Source organism: Pezoporus flaviventris, unplaced genomic scaffold, assembly GCF_033815535.1.
Source record: "Pezoporus flaviventris isolate CSIRO_AGI_PZ_B2104156 unplaced genomic scaffold, CSIRO_AGI_Pfla_v1 ptg000015l, whole genome shotgun sequence".
In the NCBI taxonomy this organism is placed as follows: Eukaryota; Metazoa; Chordata; class Aves; order Psittaciformes; family Psittacidae; genus Pezoporus; species Pezoporus flaviventris.
The window spans coordinates 13,312,918-13,335,730 of NW_026892563.1; the positions used below are offsets into that span (position 1 = coordinate 13,312,918).

At 49.6% G+C, this 22,813-nt stretch overlaps 2 protein-coding genes across 5 annotated transcripts in view; both read left to right on the forward strand.

The window, feature by feature from the left end:
• The window catches only part of LOC133269336 (cystathionine beta-synthase-like), a 29,542-nt gene extending 16,721 nt beyond the window's left edge, over nt 1-12,821 (forward strand). The window contains exons 8-16 of one of the 3 annotated variants that reach the window (XM_061453488.1): nt 172-263; nt 1,096-1,221; nt 2,150-2,234; nt 3,834-3,939; nt 4,522-4,593; nt 5,822-5,956; nt 6,466-6,574; nt 7,336-7,420; nt 10,189-12,820. In XM_061453488.1, the coding sequence (XP_061309472.1) occupies nt 172-263; nt 1,096-1,221; nt 2,150-2,234; nt 3,834-3,939; nt 4,522-4,593; nt 5,822-5,956; nt 6,466-6,574; nt 7,336-7,420; nt 10,189-10,286 (908 nt within the window). In that variant the 3' untranslated portion in view covers nt 10,287-12,820. Of the gene's footprint in view, nt 1-171; nt 264-1,095; nt 1,222-2,149; nt 2,235-3,833; nt 3,940-4,521; nt 4,594-5,821; nt 5,957-6,465; nt 6,575-7,335; nt 7,421-10,188 lie in introns of all 3 variants that reach the window. The other 2 variants (XM_061453487.1, XM_061453489.1) reach the window with 2 other exon arrangements.
• Nucleotides 12,822-14,214: 1,393 nt separating this feature from the next.
• LOC133269822 (fibulin-2-like) lies at nt 14,215-16,990 on the forward strand. Of its 2 annotated transcripts, none has more exons than XM_061454509.1 (2): nt 14,215-14,794; nt 16,151-16,990. In XM_061454509.1, the coding sequence occupies exon 2, from the start codon at nt 16,152-16,154 to the stop codon at nt 16,641-16,643; it is 492 nt and encodes a 163-aa protein (XP_061310493.1). In that variant the 5' UTR covers nt 14,215-14,794; nt 16,151; the 3' UTR covers nt 16,644-16,990. The 2 variants fall into 2 exon arrangements, with proteins under 2 accessions (XP_061310493.1, XP_061310492.1); XM_061454508.1 differs by having other exon boundaries at nt 14,223-14,794; nt 16,148-16,990.
• Nucleotides 16,991-22,813: the final 5,823 nt, after the last annotated feature.

Below are 22,813 nucleotides of genomic sequence, written 5' to 3' on the forward strand. Positions count from 1 at the left end.
CACAGGACCTTGCTTTGACCACTAGCACGACTGTTGCCTACCCTAGAACACGCGGGGTTCTAGCAGCTGAGGGGCACGGGCTCTGCCTCTGTGCAGGGCCCTGAATAGAGGGAAGACCATGCTGGAGGCCATGCCGAGGCCTTGCAAGCTTCTCTCTTCCCTGGCCCACAGGCAAGGTCCACATGGTGGTGGTTGGGTCTGGCACAGGAGGCACCGTCACTGGCATCGCCAGGAAGCTGAAGGAGAAATGCCCAGAATGCAAGGTAAGCTGGGTGGCAGGGCTGCCTGCTGGGAGCTGCATCTCCCTGGGTTTTCCTGCCTGTGATTGAATCAAACCTAACCCCACGGCCCACCTCAGCTAGCAGTTGTGGTCTTCACCTATGTGTTTTTCCACAGCGAGCTTGACTTTTGTTGGAAGCAATTTGCCATTGCAAAAGCCTCCCTGCTCTATGGTTGACACCAGTCATAGATGCTCATTCTGCAGAGTCTGTGATTCAAAGCAGACTGGAGGGTTGACAGTTACTGCCCCTCTGTGAAGCCAGTGTGAGAGATACCTGATTCAACAGAGGCAAGTTGAGATAGCGTGCACCCAGCTGCTGGAGGAGCTGGGGATGAAGTTACCTCGCTGACAGCTTTCACCAGCCCTTGTTATGCCGTGTGCTGAGGGAGGAGACCTCAGCACAGACGTAAAGTTATAAGCAACCAGGGAGGTGTCACTGGCAGCACAACTAGATCCAGAAAGGATGTTTGTAGCCATGGGTTTCCAGAGGTTTGAGCTATCTGGCACTGCAGCAGATTAAAGAGCACTCACACTATCCTAAGGGTTGGGCTTTGGAAGTAGCAGTCACTGCCAAAGAAGTGAGGACAAACACCTTAAGAGTGATAACATTTTAAGCCACCAGTCACTTCAGCAGCTGAACACTACCTAGGATCTATTTAAAAGGTCAGTGCAAAACAGTGTCCTTTTATCCTGTAAGCTCTCCTTGCTGCCAGTGGGTGGAATATTAATGGATGTTATGGGAAGGAAAACATTGCTGATAAGGCTGTGGGTAATTTTGCCTGTGAGTGGTTTAACAAAACTCCCTTCCCTCAAAGGTAATTGGTGTGGATCCTGAAGGCTCCATCGTTGCTCTGCCCAGTGAGATGAACACAACAAACACCACAAACATTGAAGTGGAGGGCATTGGGCATGACTTTATCCCTACTGTCCTTGACAGATCAGTAAGTAGCCATGTGATGAAAGGCCTCTGTCCCATCTTTGGCTTTGCATCCAGCCTACCCCCAAGGTCAGAGGTAGCCAGCTCTCGCACCCAGTTATATCTAAGGCTACCTGTGTGCCTTCCCACTGCAGAACAAGCTGTTGTGGGGGGACTGAGACCCCAGCACTAAAGCATCTGAGTAAATCTGTTTGTAACTGACCTACAATGAGAAGGTAAATACAGGGGTAAATGAGGAATATGTCACAGTACCACTTCTCAGCAGCCTCTTTCACTGTGATCACACAGAAGAGGTCAGTCCTAAGGCTGCTCTTCATCACCCTAGCATTTCCTGAGCCATATAATGCAACAGACTATGAATGCCATTCTGCTTCTTATGTTTCTTTTCGGTGTATCTGTGGCACCAGGTACAGAGCTTTAAAGCCCTAACTCAAGCTGCCTGTGTTCCCTAGTCCTCGTTCTTAGAAAGGTCCCCCACAGCCTCAGACCTCAGATTCTTTCTGCTTTCAGGTATTGTGCTGACTACCTCTCTGTTGTTGGCACATGGCCTTAGAACTGGGACCTGTAATAACCTCAAACTCTTTTTGTAGTTGGGTCTGATTTTGCCTTGCAAATATTGACCATTAGTGTAACACAGCCTAGGGCATCATGGACATCATTCCCTCTACAGCACCCTGATTCTGGAGCTTTCAGACATCCCTAACTCTCCAAGGAAAGGGTGCTGGCTGGACAGGCTAGAGTGGGTGCCTGCAAAGCAAAGGCATGCCCTGCAGACCAAGGATGTCCTGACAAATGTATTTGCTTTCAACAAGTATAGAAAGCAGCTCAAAGCTGCCAGACATTGTAGGCATCAGCACCACGGAATACCTCAGAGGGTAGAGAGAGCCTGAAATAACACTGCCAAGACCCAACCTTCTTGCTTTTGTCTTTAGGTGGTCGATCAGTGGTATAAATGCAACGACAGAGACTCGTTCCTCATGTCGCGCAGGCTGATCAGGGAGGAGGGACTATTGTGCGGTAAGCACCAACAGCAGCTGCTTCTCTTAATGCATTTTCTGAATCTCATCCTTTTGAGACCAAAACTCTTTGGTGCGGGTGCTCTCTGCATTTAGTGCCTGCTGGACGGCTGAACCCTGAGCTGGTGTGTAGGGCCGTGTCTACTGCAGAGGTATGGCAGTGCGCCTTTGCTCTGGGATCTGACTCATTGGCCACAGTAATTATAGAAGCAATAACTCTCCTCTTACCGGGGCACTTCTGCACATGGAACTGGATCTTCAGGCCTAACCCTGTGCGGTGTAGTGTTACAGGGGCTCAAGAGAGGATTAATGGGGCTCGGGGCAGGACAGGTGGGCTAGAACTGTTGCTCCACTGACAACTCTCTGAGGCAGTACACTTGTTGAACCATTGCCACACACACAAGAGGGGCCAGCTTTGGACCAAGGAAAGCTTGGAAGTAAAGAAAGTGTAAGATGTTCTTACTGAGCGTTTCTCCCTGTGCCAACAAGCTGTAAGTGATCCCATCAGCTTTCCAAAATGAAAGGATGCCCTCAAACAAACCCTGCCTGTGCCCTAAGAGCCTCTACAGAGCGTCAGCGTTTTAGTCAGCTTTCCCTGCCACCGAGCAGCTAGCCACAGGTTCCCATCCAGGATCAGGCAACACGTAGGCTTATAGTTACAGCTGATAAAAGCCCTGAGTGCTCACATCCAGGGAGTTTTGGAAAAGATCAGGCCATTTGTAATGGAACACTTAAATGTTGATTTAACCCAGCAGGCACAGAGTCATTGTGTTTCACCACAAACCACTTACTGACCCCAACTATAATTTGTGAATAGCTCCATGTTCCCTGAACTGCATTTTTCAGGGCCTTTCCCCATTTGTTTGAAAAATGTGCTAATTAACCTGCTGTAAAATACGTGCTGCCTTGAATGCAGTGTGTAATTGGCACACAGATAGTGGAATGTGTTTGACTTCCAGTACTTGAACTACTGGTGGAAGAATTGCCTCTGTAAAGCAGGGACCTGCTTCCTTACGTGCAGCAAACCACATGTGTGCACACAGGCGCAGGAAGCATTCAAGTCTTCCATCACGTTGGCTTGGTATTCTAAGCACGAGTGTAATGTTTATGGATTTTTTCAGTCTTTACAATGCATTTAAAGCCAATCTTTGATTGCCAGATATGTCAGTTAGAAGGTCTAGTTTTGGTGTGGTCTTCTCATCACCCAAAGGAAGGGTATGCTGTGGGCAGCAGAATGTCCCTGTGTTGAACCTTTCAGACCTTGGCCTGCCCACAGACTCACCACAAGAAATGGTTCATGAAGTTCATAAGATGACTCTTAAAGCTGCCATGAATGCCAATTGCCAAGAGCCATCATATGAACATATCCCTTCAAACCCCTACCTCTTCCTTATCCTAAAGCCTATGGGGCTGTGGGGCTGATTGTTCTCCTATTCCCAGTGTCTTGAGCCTGGTGTAGGAGGTGCCACCTCTGCTACTGCTTTTCCTGGGTGCCTCTGTGCCACTAGCCATGGCAGTGCCGTGCCCCATTCACTGGGACTGTGGTCCTACACCCTGGGCAGCCCCGATGCTTGTCTCTCTCTTCTTGGTACCCACCCAGGAGGCAGCTCGGGCAGTGCCATGTCTGTTGCCGTGCAGGCAGCCAAGGACCTGAAGGAAGGTCAGCGCTGTGTTGTCATCCTGCCCGACTCTGTCAGGAACTACATGTGAGTTTCATGCTTCCTCACCTGCTTTCTGGTGTTGGGTGGGAGCTTCCACAGTCTTCTCCCCAACTCTGCATATGCCACGGCTTGTGGCCATGGGGCCCTTCAGGGACATGAGCTTAGCACTGCTGAGCCCTGGTGGCATGGGTTGCTGGAGAACACCCCAGTACGTCTCATTGGATGGCACCCAGTGTGAGCCCAGAGTTGGGAGTCCCCCTGGAGCAGCTCATAGGAAAAACAAAGCAAACAACAGGGGTAAATAGCATACTGCTGTGGCAAGCACCACAGGCCGGCTCTTGGGAGGCTTGGGTTTTATTTCCTCTTGTCACTGACTGACTGCACGGAGCAGGAATCAGTCAAGCTACGGTTTTTGAACTTGCATGCCTAAAGTTAGGAAGGCAAATAGCTGACATGCTTCCAGGAGTTACTGAGCACCCGCAGCTCCCGCTGACCTTAAATGGGACTAAGAGCAGCCAGCTGCAAAAATCATGGGAGCCCCGGGGCAGTGCTGAGGTCTAGTGCATGAAACAAAGCACGACTTCTTCTGGAGGGCTCACAGACTCGCTCTTTGTTGGTCATTTCTAGGTCCAAATTTCTGAATGATAAGTGGATGATAAAAAACGGGTTCCTAAACGACGCCCAGGAGCAGAAGCCTTGGTAAGACAGCTTCCAGTGGTACAAACTGTGCTAAGAAGCCAGCTTTCTGAGCCTGGAAATTAACAACTTCAAAGGAAAGCATTATCTGTTAGTATTTAGAAAAACTGCAGTTAAGGCTGGATCCCTCTGGGGGGGCTGTAATGTCAGCTCCTCTCTTCTGAGTGATCGGAAATCCCTGTTCTGCAATCAAAGTCTGTGAAGGAGATGTTTACATCCTGAAGTTGCTGATCTGCTCGCACATGGCAGTCATTGTCCAGACCACCTAAGCCCTGCTGAGCAGAACAGTTGAGGGGTACATCTAGCTCCACTCACAACCTCCTGTCCTATTCCACAGCTGTGTTCAAAGGAACATGGGGCTGGCAGGGAGATGGGTCTCTCCCGTAGCAAGCACCCTTTCAAACAGCTCTGAAGGTCTTTTCAGGAAGGGAACAGTATATTTTCACTTTCCAGAGCTTCAGGCCAGCAGAGATGAGCAACTGAGCTGTCTCTTGGATGCCATGGAGAAAGAGTCCCCTCAAGGGACTGCTGATGCCAATTGACATGCAGCTGAGCTGATGCCAGTTGACATGTGGCTGGGCAAATGCCAGTTGTTTAGAAAGCACCTAGTCTCACTTTGAAGACAGCAGGTATTACTGATGTCACCTGCTCCTGCAGGTTACTATAACCAAGGGTTATTGCCAAATATTTCCTAAAACCTCAATACATTTCCAAGGCATCTTGTGCCTGTTTAGAATTTGTCTTCCAGCCTCTAGCAAGGATGAAGGGCTGAGATGAGCTGGGAGTTGCCTGTGGTCCCCAGCAAGCAAACGTAACTTGTCCTGTATAAATCACTCGAGCATCTCTGCCAGGCTGTCTCCTGGAGGACCTGCAGATGCTGCATTTTGAGGACCAAAGATGCAGGCCAAAGAAGTAAAACTGGCAGTCCTCACCGCTCATGAGCTTGGAGCAAAGCCCTCAGTAACTCCCTTGGATTCAGGACAGCTCCACACTTTGTCAGCTGCTGGTCTCAGCCCTGCCTCACGAGTTGTATGAACACTGGGCTTGGCTTCAACAAGACCTGGCCATGGTGGACTTGTAGCATCACTGCTTTGGGGATAGAAGCGGGGTGATCTTTGCAGGCAGGCAGAATGTCTCTGTGTGGCTGGTCTCATCTCTGCTGGTCTTGCCTCCCTGAGCAAGGCCCACAGCAGAGGGTAACAGCTTGGTGCTGCCATTTGTCTTTCAACAGGTGGTGGAACATCAAGGTGCAGAAACTGAATCTCTCGGCCCCTCTCATTCTCCTCCCTGAAGTCAGCTGTCAAAAAGCAATTGAGATCCTCCAGGAGAAGGGATATGATCAAGCTCCTGTTGTTGCTGAATCAGGGTAACTATTTTTACAAAGATAGCCATTCACATAGGAAAAGCAGCCACAAGGAAGCTAAAGAGAAAGTGCCTTTACTGATCCCATGATGGGGCTCTTGCGCTGGACTCTGTGATGCATAAGCGTGTCTGTAAATGAGTCAGTTAAAGTCAAAACCAAATTCAGTGCCCGCCAGACTCAGCAGAGGTTGGATCAGTGCAAAGGGAGGCCACAGGAGAGGTGAGGGCTGGGTGGAAAACCCACGCAAGTAATCAACTGGAGAGACTGCAAGCTTTCCTTCTCCCATCTGCTAAGTCCTGCTCTGCAATAGCAGACTTTAACCACTCTTACAGCAACAGCTTGGGGAGGACAAGAATCTTCCTGTCCCACTAAGATGAGGAAAAAGTTGGTGCCTCCCGTTGACAGCAGCAGTGATTTAGTCACTGACTTTGAGGGGGGCCGTTCAGCCCCTACATAAATCATGTGCTCTGTCTCAGCCCTAACCTTTTGGAAAACTCCCTGTTCCCTTACAGGCTTATTTTGGGAATGGTGACCCTCAGCAACACCCTCACCTCAGTGCTAGCTGGAAACGCACAGTTCTCAGACTCCGTTACGAAGGTCATCTATGACCAGTTCTCAAAGGTACTGCTGTGCCTGGTGGCATCCGCTGCCCAGGGATGGGGACATGGGGAGAGAAGCATAATCACCCTGAGGTGTGACAGGAGCTGGGAGAGAAGGTCAATGAAAAAACAGAAAGGTGAAAGAAGAGAGATGGGAGGGTGTTGGCAACATCATGGAGATGAGAGTAAGGACAGGCACCAGCAAAAATGCTGCTGAGCCTGTAGGGTTCAGACATGGGAGTTTTCACGCCAGGAGCAAAGTGTGTGAATGTCCACCTCCAGTCTTACACTGTCAGAGGGTTTTGTCCAGCTGGGGATTCAGCACCCTCTGAAATCAGAGCCCAGGCATTGCCTGGGCTCAGCAGGGCTGGGACAACAGGCACGGGCTCTGGTGGGTGTGCAGGAAAGGGATGCCTATGTTGGATGTCCATCAATGGTCCAGAGAGGGAGTGAGGTAAATGTATGGTGTTTTAGGGGAGCTGGAGCCACCTCCTCATGCTAGCCCATGGAGGCCCTTGGGCTGGGGGGATGCTTAAAGGTTGGACTTGATAATCTTAAAGGTCTTTTCCAACCTAGCTGATTCTACAGAAAAACCTGGTTTGCAGGTGGCCGGCATCCCCTCCCATCTCCGCAGAACAGTGTGAGTGGGTGAGGTACACCTGATCTTGATCCAGCTGTGTGGCACCTTGGCAGCTCATGGCGTAGAGGCAGGAACCAGGCTCTGCTACCACTCTCCTTTAAATGTGAAGTGAAACTTAAAATGTCTCTTTCTGTCCTGTTCAGATTGGCCTGGAGGACAGCCTCGGCAAGCTTTCCAGCATCCTGGAGAACGACCACTTTGCTATTGTTGTACATGAGCAAATGCAGTGTAGGTATCTTCAGCAGCACTGTGTGGGCTTTGCATGAATGTCTGAGAGGGGAAAGGCAAATTCTCAAACTGAGCTTGGTAGGTATAAGCCCCTACAGGAAAGATTTCTGCCCTTTGGCCCTGCAAAGCCCTGGAACTGCCAACTATTCACCCATTTCCTTTCCTGACACCACAGAGATGAGGGGAGAGAAGGGAAGCCTTAATCAAAGGAGTCCAGGACTAGCACCAGGATGTGCATCCTGCAGGAGCCCTTCCCAGATCCTGGCCATGGGAGCTGTGTTGTCCTCTCCATGCAGGGGTGACGCTGAAGCACCCATCATCTCAATCCCCTCCCTTCATCTCATGGTTTCTCATAGATATCCACTTCTGGGGCTGAGAAGTACTCATTAAGGGATTTCATTTGGTCCCCTCTGACAGCCAAGGTGGACTGTAAGTAGCACCTTCGGGTGCAGTACATTTGCTTCACATCTGTAGGCTCAGGCCTCTAGTTCTTGTTTAGCCTTTTGGCCTTGAATTCAAATCACTGCCTTACTGGTTGTGAGCAACAGGGGAAACAAGGGAAATGAGAGATCTCCGCAGGCTTAGTACCCAAGGCACGGTTGAAAGGATGCCTACAAGAAATCTGGAGAAGGCCTTTTTACAAGGGCATATAGTGTTAGGGCAAGGGGGGAATGATTTTAAATTGTAGATAGATTTAGACTGGACATTAGGAAGAAATTCTTTACTAGGAGGGTGGCGAGGCACTGGCACAGGTTGCCCAGAGAAATTGAGGCTGCCCCATCCCTGGCAGTGTTCAAGGCCAGGCTGGATGGGGCTTTGAGCAGCCTGGTCTAGTGGAAAGTGCCCCTGCCCATGGCAGAAAGGTTGGAACTGGATGATATTTAAGGTCCCTTCCAACCCAAACCATTCTGTGATTCCATGATTCTATGAAAGGAGCATTTGTGCACATTCGATAAAACTTAGGTGGAATTTAGGCATCTAAGTGCAAGGAAGTAAACTATACAGTCTGCATCCTGTTGCTCAAAGACCTTCCACTGTGCATGTGCAGAGGCTGTACCATCTTCTGAGCACCCCTGTTCCCGCTTGCCACCCCTAGAGATGCAGCTAAGAGACATTCTTATGCCTGTGTGCCCCAAGGAGCCTAGGGAAATTGATATGCTGAGGGACCTTAGGGTGCTATCTGATGCTGGTGCTATCAGACACCTACCCTGGAGGTCCAGGGTAAGTTGAGAAAGATGAAAACAAATGTGTTGGACCATGAGCAAGCCCTGCATCAGAGGCACATGACTCAAGAGGCACAACATACACTGAAGGGTACAGCCTGGGGCATCTGTGTGCGAGCCTTACCTGGACCACAGCTGGCTGTAGGGATGCTCTGCCAATTCAGGAGCACCACTAGACCAGTCCAATAAAGCAGCTGTACCAGCAGCTTTGGTTTATTCTCAAACCACTGTACAGCCACCCCCTCCTCAGTGAAGCAAACCACTCAGAAGTCACATGCAATGGGACCACATGAGGGCTGCTGACACATCCGTAACAGAGGTATCACACCTTTCTGCTCCTCTGACCACAATAGATATGGTGGCAGGTGCTGTTCTGCAAATCTGACCTAACACACCCTTCCAGGGCAATTATACTGTAAAACCTCTAGAAGTACAAATCTGGCCTTATCTCCGGGGAGTTGCTTTGTTTAAAATGTTAACAGCATGAAAAAGCAGCCAGAAGACTCATGCTTAGGTCTTCTAAATTAGAGCTGAAGGGTGTAACTGTACTAATTTTATGGGATTACACATGCTACATGCAGAGCATTCCTACAATATTGTGCTGTGTTGACTGCCAGCAAAGGGCTGCCTGTTGAACCCAGGGTCTCTGAAACCAGCCACATGCAAACATCCCAACTCCTTTGCTTCCTTCTCTATAGCCTGCTGCCCCAAAGCCGGCTCTAAAGCTGGCTTACGAGTCTAGACATGTTCCCGCAAACTGCTGCAAGCAAAAGTCTGTCATTCAAAGCTGCCTTTGATTCACATTTTCAATTCACTCACTGAGAATAACGCTGGGTAGAATCTCCTTTCTCAGCTTTGTTATCACAAAATAGTGAAGATCTGTTTTGTATCACATTTCAACATAAATTAAATGGTACCCACAAATTAAATGGCACCCACTGAAAAACATCTGCCAGCTGCATGCAGTGCTTCTTGTTCTGGTTTTCAGACAACACCCATTTGCTTTTACAGAGCTGCTGTTTTAATGCCGTCGCAGTTACCCCCGTATTTATTACCTTATCCCCACACCTTCAGAGCCTGCATTTTATCTCGTGTTTGGGCTCTGGTGGCTAGTTCTATTTTATTTAAGAAAACATTTATCAGATAGTCAAAGCAATTCTTGCAATGATGTTTCATTAATGGTGGTGTAGGACGTTATGCGGGCAGAGTAGAAAGTGCCTCAGTGCTGCTTTTACAGTCTCATTAGTTTGGCCTGAAAAGCTTTGAGGTGATAGAAGCAAGACTGGAACAGAGGTTGGATAAAAACAGCTGGGGAATTAAGCTTCCTGCTCTGGTAAAAGGTACATTATTTGCAGCTAAAACCTCCCTGATATGATCCTAGTGACCTGACCGAGGCTCCATCAGTCTTTCCTGTTGAGGCAGAGCAGAGACAGCTGCTGTTCCATTAAGGTTTTTGTTTCATAAACAAACAGCAGCCCCTGCACAGCTGGGTGGGGGGTTCTTCTGGTTGTATTTCCACTAAACTGGCGTTTTCTGTGCTTGCAGTCAATGGGAACGGCAGCTCCTTCATGAAGCAGATGGTGTTCGGTGTGGTCACAGCCACGGACCTCCTCACCTTTGTCAGCAGAAATGAGAAGAAGTAGCAGAGCAGCTCGGCTGTACCCTCCTCTGCTCCTCCGGCAGAGCCAGCTGCCCCCCGAGCCTCCACCTCCCGGTGAGGTGCTTTCTGGTCTGATCCAGCCGATCATTTCTCAGAATGACTAGGTGAAAATTGTACTGTAATGACCATTTGTCCGCTAAACGCCATCCCAGAATACCACTAACAACAAGATAACTAATGAAATTGTGTTTAATAGCCATGCGTGGTTACACGGAGCTTCCCAGGTATGAAGGGGTAACACAGGGAGGGGTGGGGATGGGAAAGGAAAGGTTGTTATTGCACAGATTTTAGCAGGTGGGGGCTTGGTGCTGGGAGGGTGGTGCCAGACTCGTTTCAGTGGTGCCCAGTGACAGGACAAGGAGCAATGGCCATAAACTAAAACACAAGAAGTTTCACCTCAACACGAGGAAGAGCTTCTCTATGTTGAGGGTTGCAGAGCACTGGGACAGGTGCGCAGGGCGGTCGTGGAGTCTCCCTGTCTGGAGACATTGAGGGCCTGCCTGGACACGTCCCTGTGTCACCCACTCTGGGTGGCCCTGCCTTGGCAGGGCTTGGACCAGATGATCTCCAGAGGTCCCTTACAACACCAACAATTCTGTGATTCTGCCATGTATTTGCTACCCATAGGTACCAATGCACTGCTGGTGCTGCCACGAGTCACCCTGGCCACACCAGTACAGGAGCCCATCTCTGCTGTGAGAGAAGCAGGGCTGGGGCAAGCCACGTCATGGCTGCACCCTTCTGCCCCTCTCCACCCTTCACAGGACAGCTGCAGGCACCCCTGGGAGACCCTCCTGCGTATCCCCAGCTCTGTCTGTGGACCAAGGAGGCAGCAGGAAAGGCAGGGCCCCAGAGGAGTGGTGAAGAGTGAGGAATGGGTGGGACATTGCACCCCGGTATGTGGAAGGTGGGGCCCTGGGCAGGAGAGATATGAAGGGAGAGCCAAAGGCTGCGATGGGTGGGGAAAGGATGGCTCCCATAGTTGCAACCGGCCTTTTGAAAACACTTTCCTTACCTCTGAGGGAGCTGGCAGCACTGGGTGTCTCTAGCACAGTCCCTCAGGATGGGGCAGTGAACCAAACCTGTTCAAGAAGTAAAGACTCATTCTCACAGTACAGTAACTGGGAGAAGGAATATGGCTTCATCCCTGTGTCCTGTAACAGTCATCTCATGGATATGCATCCTGGGAGCTCGTTATTGAGGGGAAGGAGAAGTTGATCTTAGTTTTGCTGTGAAGGCACTGTGTTCCATGAACTGATAATGAAGGTCATAAGAGCCATTTGCCATGTCAGCACTAAACATAAATGAAAGCAAAAGTGAAAGGAGGGTGGGCCATGAGATCAAACCGAAGCACCATTGAAAACTGGTTTGGGGGAGTTGCTCTCAAAGACACTGAGCTTTGCCATAAGTCTTTCCATAAGTCTTGGGAGCTGCTCCAAGGTGACAACAGCCAATTCCAATTCTGGTTTGCTGCCAAGTGTTTAGTCCATACTTTCAGCCTAATCTAGTTTATACAAGACTTTTATTAAATTATAGAATGCTGAAGTATTTATATTTAGGAAGAATGTCTCTGTTGTCTTTTCCTTCCTGAACACGAGCTGTATCAAATCTTCTGCAAGTTTTTGCTTGAGTAATAACCATATTTGTTGGGAAAAAAGTAAAAACTGATTAGCTCAGCCTCATCGTGTTGTATTTATTTTAACAGCTCTGTTGCAAACCGAAGGATCTTAGTCTGGGTATGTATTCCAAACTCACATGAGTAAAAGTGCCCTGTAACTCCATGGAGCCCAGACCTGAGCGTGAATCTGGACCACCTTGAAGCCCAAGGCTGTGGGGGACAAGCCTCGCTAAAGGGCTGTCCTCTCAGGAACTGCATCTGTTCATGTAAAACATGTGCCATTACTGTGAGTTTGAACAGAAACAAATACACTATTTGATGCATTTGAGCTGATGCTCGCTTGCAGAACAGGCTCCTGCCCGGCACGCTGAGCATGGGCGTGCAGAATGTGTCAGCTCTCAAAACCAGCCACCTGAAAGCCCAGATGATGGGCTCACAGCACGTAACAACAGTCCAGGTATCAGCTGCCCTGAACCTCTCTGCAGTCTGCATGGGCCCTACGGATTAGCCCCTGTGCCCCCAGCAGCAGCAGCGCTACAGGACAGGCAGCTGCACTCAGCAGAGGTGAAGTAACTGCTGAGTATTAGTCACAAACACAATGGCTTTTATGTGCTAACTGTGAGTGTGGGAACCAATAAAGTTGGGTGTGAGCCCTGGACATTCCGGGATTGCTCCACATCCACATTGCAGACACATCCAGCAGTGGCATTTCCCTGGCTGGCAATGTCGGTGTTGCATCTGTGGTGTTTTGTCACAGACTGCGATCCTGAGGATGCAAATACACTCCACAGCACGCACCAGGGCAGAGCAGTGGCACCGCGGGGTGCTCGGTTGGATGCAGGAGGTAGTGAGAGGGAATGGCTGGTGCTGTTCTGCCCACACGTCTCTGGGGAGGAAAAGGCTTCAGGAAGCAGGGGATGGGGTTTCACTTGCTTTGTCTGCAGTAATCACTGAGGGACCTGTAGAGACATGCCTGTACACAGCGTTCATGGTAGAGCAGGGCCAAGAGCCCAGTGGGTGACCTGTCACCCATCACCCACTGTCCCTTCTACCAGTGACAACCCCTTCCAGATAACTGGTCTTTCAAGTTCATTTCCCTCCCCTTGCCACCAAGGCCATACCAGTATTTTACATGTGCAGTGAGACACAGCCACCCAGTTCAGTGTATCTGAGTGATCTCGGGCTTTGTGGGGCATGGTGGTCACACATATCTCCCAGAGGAACGGGGATTTTCATCTTAAGGAGCTGTGAGAGGGTGGCAGGAAGAGGGTGAGGGCTGGGCAGTATTCCACCTCAGTATGCTGTGCTCACTGCACTGAGCACAGCATAGCTCCATTGCAGGAGACAAACTGTGGTCCAGCAGCACCAGCCCATGCTCTTCTGCAGCACCTCCTGCTCTGAGGGGCACACGCATGTACATGAGGGAGCTACTCTCCACAGTCCCATCTGCTGCGAGGTATTTCTGTTTTTCATCATCCCATTCCTCTGCAAGGTCGGGGGTGTCGTGGTTTAAACCCAGTCAGGTAATTCGTTCGCTCACTTCCCCCCCTTTCTTGCCCTCCCCTTGCTCTCAGAGGGACGGAGAGGAGAATCAAAAGAATGCAACTCCCACGGGTTGAGATAAGAACAGTTTAGTAACTAAGGTATAACACAAATCACTACTGCTACCACCAATGATAATAATGATAAAGGAAATAACAAGGGAACAGAATACAACACCTCACCACCCACTGACCGATAACTCGCCCCCCAAGCCCGACCAAGCTCCGACCGATACCTCCTCCAACCCTGCAGTCTCCCAGCCCTTCCGGCTAACTCCCAGTTACATCCTGGGCATGACGTGCTGTCGTATGGAATACCTCTTTGGTCAGTTTGGGTCAGGTGTCCTGTCTCTGCTTCCTCCCAGCTTCCCCTCCTCCCTGGCAGAGCATGAGGCTCACAAGGTCCTTGGCCAAACCAAAACATCTCTATCAGCTCTGTTCCCGAGCCGAAAGTCAAAACACTGCACTGCACCAGCTACCAAGGAGGAGAAACATGACTGCTACTGCTGAACCCAGGACAGGGGGGCATGTTTCCAATGAGCTCATTAGTACATCAGGCTAAGATGATTTCACACCAGAGAGCAGAGGGGACCCACAGAAGCTTGGGGGAAGCTTGGGCTGCCTGTGCTGGTCAGGGCACCTGGATTATGCCTGCATGTGAAATTCATGCCTACCTCCTCCGCTGAGACACATGGCCCTGGCTCCAGGTGTCTTAATCCAGAGGAAAACAGCCATGCAGAGCCTAAAGCACTTTAAATGGTCTGTGTCAAGCATGCCCCAGGAAGCTGCATGGAGACAAGGATAAAACGTGTGCCCTGAGAAGGTCCATACCCATGTCCGGCTCCTGAGCGGGAGCACTCGGGGGTGCATCACCCCAGAGCAGGCTACCCTCCACCCGTGCTGCCTCACTAGACTTTTCAAATCAGTTGATTTCCCTCTGGACACTGTTACCCATGTTCCCGGCAGCCTGCGAAGCGCAGGGAGATGCTGACGCTTCAGAAACCTTGTCTGAAGCCTGCAAGGAAGGGGGTGGGGAGATAGCACAGACCTGCAGACAGCTGGGAGATGCCGGACTAGTCTGCAGCCAGACAGACTAAGCCACCAGCAGCAGCAAGATAAGCATCTCCCTGGCCCTGCCCGCCCACCTTTTGTGCTACGGAGCCTTCCCCGCCTCCTCCGTCTCCCCCCACCAGTGTTTCATCGTGGAGCCACCACCAGCAGCACATAAATAGAGGATCCAGGGCAGGCTGTGGGGCAAAGACCGGAGACACCACTTGGGGTCCTGCTCTGCACCCTAGCATCCGTCCCGCCTGCCCGACCACCCTGCAGCAGGTAACCCGCGCCTCGGGAGGCCGAGACCCCGGGGACTTGGCTTGGGACAGAGGGGAGCACCTTGTCCAGCCTGCATCCCGGCTGTCCAGAACTGAGGGGGGACGAACTAGGAGAGGTGGTCGGGCAAGTGCAGGAGGCTGTTCCCGCTGCAGCTGCTGAGGGCCAGACTCCATGTAGTGGTTTTGTGGGAAATAGGCTCTGTTGGAGAAGCCCCGTTCCATTCATAGGTGGGGTTGGAGGTTTCAGCAGGGAATGGGTCTGCAGGGGAAAGCCTTTGGTAATGGCAGTTGACAGTAACTTAAGCAAGAGTTTACCTTAAACCCAGGAAAGCTTCAAAGGCTTTCTTTTTTCGAACTGGAGTTTGTGCTTTCAAGCTTTTTCTTCAGTGTCATGCAATTTTTAAATATTATTGCTTAAAGAAATGTTAAGAAGCAATTACAAGTAGTTGCATGTCTGCAAGAGTAGGAAATTTGGGCTATCAAATGCACAGCGTGAAGGTAATGATGTAAGTGCAGTCAAAGGTGGCACTAGGGCAACTGGAGAAGAGACCCAGCCTGGGAGGACCCAGTGCAGGAAGGGATCAAGTGTATTTAATGCAGCAGCACCTAAGGTCAATCAGAGGGAAGGGATCCAAAACTGTGGCTGCACTTAAGGAAATGTCGGGTCTTGAAAAGCTGGCAAAGAGTCCTTAAAACAGAGAGGGGAGTCAGCATGAGCTGCCAGGCGCTGCTGTGCATCCTTGGAGCTGCAGGTGGAGAAGGAGGGAGCTGGCACAGGGAGGGGATTTCATCCTGTGAGAGATTCTCTACTTGAGAGCATTGGAGAAGGCAAAGAGCAGTGTCCCACAGGGCCACTTGACACTGGAAACAACTTCCTTAGAGAAGCAGGGTCCCAACTGCAGCAGCAGCCACAGGGATGTGCCAGCAAAGCAGAGAGTGCTTCTTTGAGTCCTTCAAGTGCCCATGCCTGAATGCCTCCCGGGGACAATTAGTCACTGAAACATAAAATATCAGTATCATTATAGGGGTGAACATGTGCTGTTTGCTGGCCAGGGCAACCATGGCAAAGCTCAGCGTGTGCTGCAGTGTGGACTTTGCTGCCACAGTGCCCATCTTGTGCTGTCTGAAGGGGACAGCCACAGCTGGTGGCTGGAGGACACCTCGGTAGAGCCAGGGTGGGCTTTTGGGCGCAAGACTTCATGTTTTAAGGCAAACAATGCTGGCCCCAGCACACTGCAGATGACCAAAACTGTGGGAATGGGTTATGGGAATGTTGTAGGGGTGCAGACCTTGTGGGTTTGGTGCGCCCATGCCCAGGCTGACACCTGCGCTGGCCTCCCCTTTCTCTCCCCAGAAGCATGGCTCTCACCAGTGCCCTTCGCCTGTTGCTTGCCTGCCTCCTGCTCGGTGGTGTGGCCCCAAAACCTACGTGTGACCCTGGCGCCTGCACCCCGTGCCCTGACAGGGACATGGAGGAGCCAACCACTGCTGAGGGCTGCTGCCCGCCCTGCCCCGCACCCTGCGCCTGCCCCCCTTACCTGGAGAGCGACTGTGAGATGCAAGGCTTCGCCAGCGGCCACGTCCCCGTCGGCCGCTCCTTCTACATCGACTTTGCCCGCAAACTGTGTACCTGCCACCCCGGTGGGGACATCACCTGCACCCCGCTGTGCCCCAGCCTGCCCCCCACCTGCCAGGCTGTGGGCAGCCCTGTGGCTGACGGCTGCCCACAATGCGTGTGCTATGACGAGGAGGAGATGGCAGTGTCCGCTGGTACCACCACCGCCCGGGGGGACCAGGTTTGTACCTGCCCAGCCCAGGGAGGCCGGCTGCAGTGCAAGAACAAGGAGTGAACTGCGCTGTTCCCTCTGCCGGCAAGGGCAGGGGGACAGGGGAGCCCCTCCAGCAGCAGGAGGGCATCCTCATTGGGAGGTATTAAGTGCTTCAAACTGGTTTAGAGGACTTGGCGATGGCTGTGGCCGTGCCAAAGAGCGCTAGAGAGGTGCCTCATTGTATGTCATGTATACACCAGGGCAAAGCGTCTATAGCGGGTGAGCTTGCTTCGTTTAAGTTTTGTTCCATGGCGGTGGTCTATGAGAGCTTAGACTGGTTGCTGCTAGCATGTAACTGGAGCAAAGGCAGTTATTTATTTATTTGTAAGATGGTTGTGCTTTTGTACGTGTTTATGCAGTCTGTCTATATAACTCGCTGGATAAACTTCCTCCCAGGAGCCAGGGTTTTGCTTCCTGTAATTCCATCAAGTTCAAGGTGATGGGACCAAACTCAGAAGGCTGGCTGACATCCCTCTCTCCAGGCTTGTTTTGAGGTGGGAGGAGTAGGTGGGTTAGCACAGGGCTGTGTCCTTAGAAGGAAGCAAATTCCTCTTGTGCCTGCATCCTCCAGAGCAAAGCCTTGAAGACTCACGTAAGGATGTTGGCAGTCTAGGGTCAGTCCTTCACAGCCACCTCAATGGACTAGTCACCCAGGGCCGATACCATTGTCAGTCCTTGACATGTCCCAATACCTCAGACTGCATGTCAGTGACTGTGTCCTCACTTGTGCTCTCCTGTTACCACTGGAGACAGACACAGGGTACAGCAGAACTGCGTCTTCTGAATGCTTTGATGTATATAGATATATTACACACACACACACACATATATATATGCAGAGATACTTCAATAAACACCACAGCTTCCTCAGGCTGAGATGTTAACCAGTGTTAATTGTGTTCTTTCAAGAGGTTTAATAAAATCAGTTTTACCAATAAACTTCTGAAACCTACTGATAAGCACGCATGTAATTTCCTATGTGTCAGCTGGTGTTACTCAGGCCAGGCGAGCCTTTCTTCAGCCACCTTGCCCCATGTATGCCTGAAAACATTATATGTGCCCTCTGGATTTTTTCATAATCCTCTCTACTGCTCTGACTGCAATAAAAACAGTGAGACGATCAGATTCAGGGCGAGGGTTAGAAGAATGTTGGAGGAAGGAGGGGAATTTGCCTTTCAGGATGAAACACGTGTCTCTCAATCAGGGCTGTCAGAGGCTGACCCTGCCCAGGGCTCTAGTGAGCCTCAGCCAGGGATGTAACAGCTCAGCATACCCCAAAACCACTGTACCTCAAAGCGGGGCCTGTGGCATAAGAGCATCCGAGTGACTGCACTGTCCCCCTCAGCCCAGCCACCCCACTGATGGCTCTTGGCTGGTAGCTGCAGGGTGGGAGCAGGCTGGGATCCCCAGCCTGGACTCTTCCCATGTCTGGAGGGCTCTCAGGCATTAAAAGGGAAAAGGGTTTGTGGCCTTGCAGTGGACAGTTTGAGAGCACATGCTGGTGACATGAGGGGACATGTTCTGTGCGGAGCTGGCAGCTGGGATACTTCCTTGCACTGGCCCTGCACCACCTGCTGTGGGGACACAGAGGCAAGGGAGCAGGAGAGGAGACAGACACATTCAAGAGGGAAAACTGCCCCCCCCCCCCCCCCCCCTCCATGCGCCTGGCCTGTGCCTTGCAAGCTCCCCAGTGGGGATGGGACAACCCTTGTGGCCATCACTCACCCTACAGAGCTGGAGCACTCGGCAGTTCTGCCTCCAGCCTGTGTGATTCATAGAAAACCACAGTGAAGCCGGGTTTGGTGTGGGTGAGGAAGAGCCCTCACTGCAAACCGAGACGTGATGCGGCCTCACAAAAGCTACCACAAGCACAGGAGGCACCGACTTGAGTTGTGTTTGGGAAGTCAGCAATTTCCACAGGGCTTCCCAGGTCAGAGCTGAGAAACTTGTCACTTGCAACACCCAACAAGGTTAGGAAACACCACCTCTTCTTTTCCCTGGTTTTCTGAGGTAGGTGTTATAAAGGAAGGTAGACGGTGACTAATACTGAGCGTACAACAGCAAAGGTACACCTCTTCCACCAGTGACTTTACTGCAGCTGAGCTGTGGAGAGGGGTCACAAATCACCCTCGCCAGGCAGAGAGGTTGCTCACGCCTCTCTGTCACAGGGAAGGGAGCCCCTGCCCCCTCTGCTCTTCTCCATTTGGTTGAAAACATCTTATTTTTCACTAAGGTCAAAGCTCAGTTGTCAACCCCCAGACCACACAGCAGACATCCTGTGCCGCTGCTGGAGCCAGCAGCATGACAAATTCTGCCCACTACAAGGCAGTAATTACATCTGCCCAGGTATTAACAAACAGCTGAATTAATTCACATCCTGTATATAGAATCATAGAATCACAGAATGGCTTGGGTTGGAAAGGACCTTAAGATCATGTAGTTCCAACCCCCTGCCATAGGCAGGGACACCTTCCACTAGACCAGGTTGTTCAAGTCCCCCTCCAGCCTGGCCTTGAACACCACCAGGTCCTCTGGGCAGCCTGTTCTAGGTAGGGCCACACCACCCTCACAAGGACGAATTTCTTCCTTGTAACTAACCTAAATCCCCCTTGTTTGCTTGATGCTTGCAAGGTGTGAGCATTTTAGTCCTTGGGGTTGGGTCTTCTGTGTCTGACAAGCATTTAAGGAAAGAATAATGGGTTTGCAAGAGGAGTGTTTGTTCAGAGGGAGTCACGAGTGATTTGGGCAGACTCCTTGCCTGGGCAGGGTGGTGGTCTGCTGGGGTTGCTTATCCTTTGTCACACATCTTATCTGTTGCACTACAGCTCCCTCCTCCTCCCCCTGCCTTGTGTGACTGATAACCTTTGAGGGAGAAAATGGCCAACAGACAGCAATGCCTGGGTTGCCACCATCTCTGATTTCAGGATAGCTTGCATGTGCAGGCTCTGCCTGGAAGTCTCACAGGATCTCTGTCCACGTTTCATCACCCTGAAGTAGCTGCATTGTGTTACGTCTTCCATGAACAGCACCAGCAGAGGGGAGAAAAGAAAGAAACCTGTTCAAACACAACACACTGTTCAGTCATCAGAATTTATTCACTCAAGTTTAATGTCTTGGGTTTTGTCATGCTTTATTGGAATGGGTGTTGCCCTGGATTCTCCACATTAACCACCCATGTGCTTGTCCGCATTTTGGACACAGTATTGCTGGCATCGTTACTTGTATTTTTCCAGCTCAGATTTTCCCCATGGACTGGACAACAGTGTAGTTTTGTGGCTCCTCATTTGCATGGTCACTGTTGCTTTGCATCACAGCCAGGCACGTTTGCAGGTTAGGAGCTGTACTTGTTTCTGAAGTGCAAAGCATCACTCACCCTTGTGCATCCCTGAACTAGCCCTGAAAACTGAGTCAAAAGCTGAAATTTATAACTCCTAAAAGTAACTCATTTTACACATAGTGCAGTCAAGTTGGGGGGGTGTCTGTGTTCTTCCTGTCCCATAACTTGTAAAAGATTGTCAGCATTGCTTTATTTATGGAACAGACAGGGCCTTTCTTCATTGTGCTAATGAGTCAGTCATTGATTTAAACAGAACCATGTTTTGGGCATCAATCCTTTTGACATGCCCTCTTTGTTCCTGCCTCATGAGGCTGTAAAATAGTAAGCTAAAACATTTATTAGTGGAAGCCTGTTAGGAGATGTGGTTTCAGCACAACTATACCCAGTGCCAGGAAGTTAAAGTGTTTCCCCAAGTCCTTCTACCTTTACTGACAATCTGCCTGCATTAGTGAATTCCTTCACTAAACACCAAACAGCTTCAGCTTCACTAAACACCAAACAGCTTTAGCATCCCTGCTGCTCCATTCCCCCAGCCTGCATCTGCAAAGCCAGGGTGTAGGAGGTGGGTGCCCGTCATTTTGTCTGGGAATTATTACTGTGTCCCTGCCCATGGCAAGGGAGTTGGAACTAGATGATATTTAAGGTCCCTTCCAACCCAAACCATTCTATGCTTCTGTCACTATGCTTTTATCATAAATCCTGATCCTGTGGCAGGTTTTGCACTTGTGATTTCTGATCAGGGTGAGAACAAGGTGACAGAGGTTTCCTAGAGGATGCCCTAGTTAAACTAAACCGTACCCACTCGATGTTAGTAACGCATTGGACTACATCACCCTAGAAATACTTTAACAGTTTGGGGGCAGGAAGGGAGGTAATATTCGACAATCATCTTTTGAACACGTTCCTCATCAGAAATTTTAAGCATATGTTGCTGCCCCGGATGCCTCCAGGCATACCAACATATTAACCAGCAAGTAGCACAAGGATGAGAACTAAACCCACATGCACAAACAGATCAACGTAAAAATATTACGAAGTGAAAGCTGACCTACAACACAACAGGATGCTGAGCTGAAACACATTTTTTTAATGCAACTTCTTTCCCTATCTCCTTGGTTCAGTATCACAGTGAAAAATCATGGAGGTATTTTAAAATAAATTGCAAGCAGTATCATATGGAATTAAGAGAATCCCCAAGTCTTAGATGTTCTCTGTTTTACCTGTGTTACACAAGTAACAGCCTTCCCTTCTTTCGGGTAGGTGGGCAGGGGGGACCAGAAGTGTAGATTCAGCACTTAAAACAGACGTCCTCTGGGAAGAGCAGAGGAGCCAGCACTGGGTTTTTTTCAGTCAAAACTACAGAACAGCAAGCAAGGGGCTGTATAAGAAGAAGGATTTAGTGCTCAGGAGTTTCAGGGCAAACTCAATATATGCACACTCAATACAGTAGATGTTTTGCTTCCAAAATTGAAAACAGAAATGGACTTTTCTGACCATTAAGTATGATTTCTTTAAATTAAGAATTCACATGATTTAATCGGGAGGGGTTTTGCATGTGTCCCTAAGATGTGCATATTTTGTGACACAGAGTACTACAATGTGCCTTTCTATGCCCAAGACCTTTCACTGGAGCAAACACATGTTATTAAAAATAAAACAACAAAACCAAACCCCACAGAAAAAAAAAAAAACCCACATCAAAAAACAACAAACCATGGAGACAAAATTGACACACATTGATAGGGGAAAATAACATACAAATTGCTTTAGGCTTCAAATGATTTAGCTTAATGTTGTGTATTTTTGCCAAAGACAGCTTATTTTCGGTTATCATTCCTATCCTGCATTCATAGCACATCCACAACTCAGTTCAGGAAGGTTGTTGGGCTTTTTCCAGCAAAGCTGGCTTTGAGTCTTGGAGCGATTCATGGAGTCATTATTCAATGCTATTCACAGTTCAAGAGACACAGAAAAAGCCTAGGGTGTGTAATCAAGGATTAATTGTTGCCAGTTTTTAAAGAAACGAAAGGGGAGGAAAACCAGAGCAGGAATACAAAACCAGTTGTTTGGAAGCAGACTGGAGGATCTCCGAGGAAATTCTTTCTGTAAGCGCTTAAAGTGTCACAGCCTTTACAAGCAGTATTGTTTTCCCCAGTATCTGAAAAGGCAGCCCAGGTATTACCTAACAATTGCTAGCCAGCTCGTAAAAATCCCTGGTTTTACAATTCCGAGTTTCATTTGATGATGCTTCTCAAAATTCTCAAGAGCTTTCAGGTCTCAATCCAGCTGTAGTACTGAGTTAAGCAAGTTAAATCAGAATCAGCTGTGTGAAACAGCCCTTCTGTGTGTTAAAGCAAAAACAACCACCCTCGTGCTCCAGTATCAAAATACAGAGAGACACCAGTAACAGAAATACTCTTCTCCCTCTTTCCTGGCTTTAATTCAGATCTCACCCACGGAGCCATATATGCTCTTATCTTAGAAAGATCAGTACCTGGGCAGTAACTGAGTTTGCTTACATCCTTGTAAGTCCCCCTGTCTTTTCTGTGTGCTAGCCCTGCTAAGTGGTCTAAATCTTAAAAACCAAATAAACTGAGCTATTTGGTTTATTTACTATTTACATGCAGAATTGTGTAGTAAATGTGATTTGATGATCCTTAAGACATTAAGGAGAGTCTCTGCACTCCCCAGCTCATAGTGAACGGCTGCAGTGGGAGGGGGGAACAGCAAAACTGGCGTTTCAGTCGATCATTAGCTTTTAAGTACGATCTGCATAATTTTCATGACTATTAAAAATCTAAGTTTAAAAATGCTTGGATCTTGACAAGAATGTCTCTAAATTAAATTTTATTTC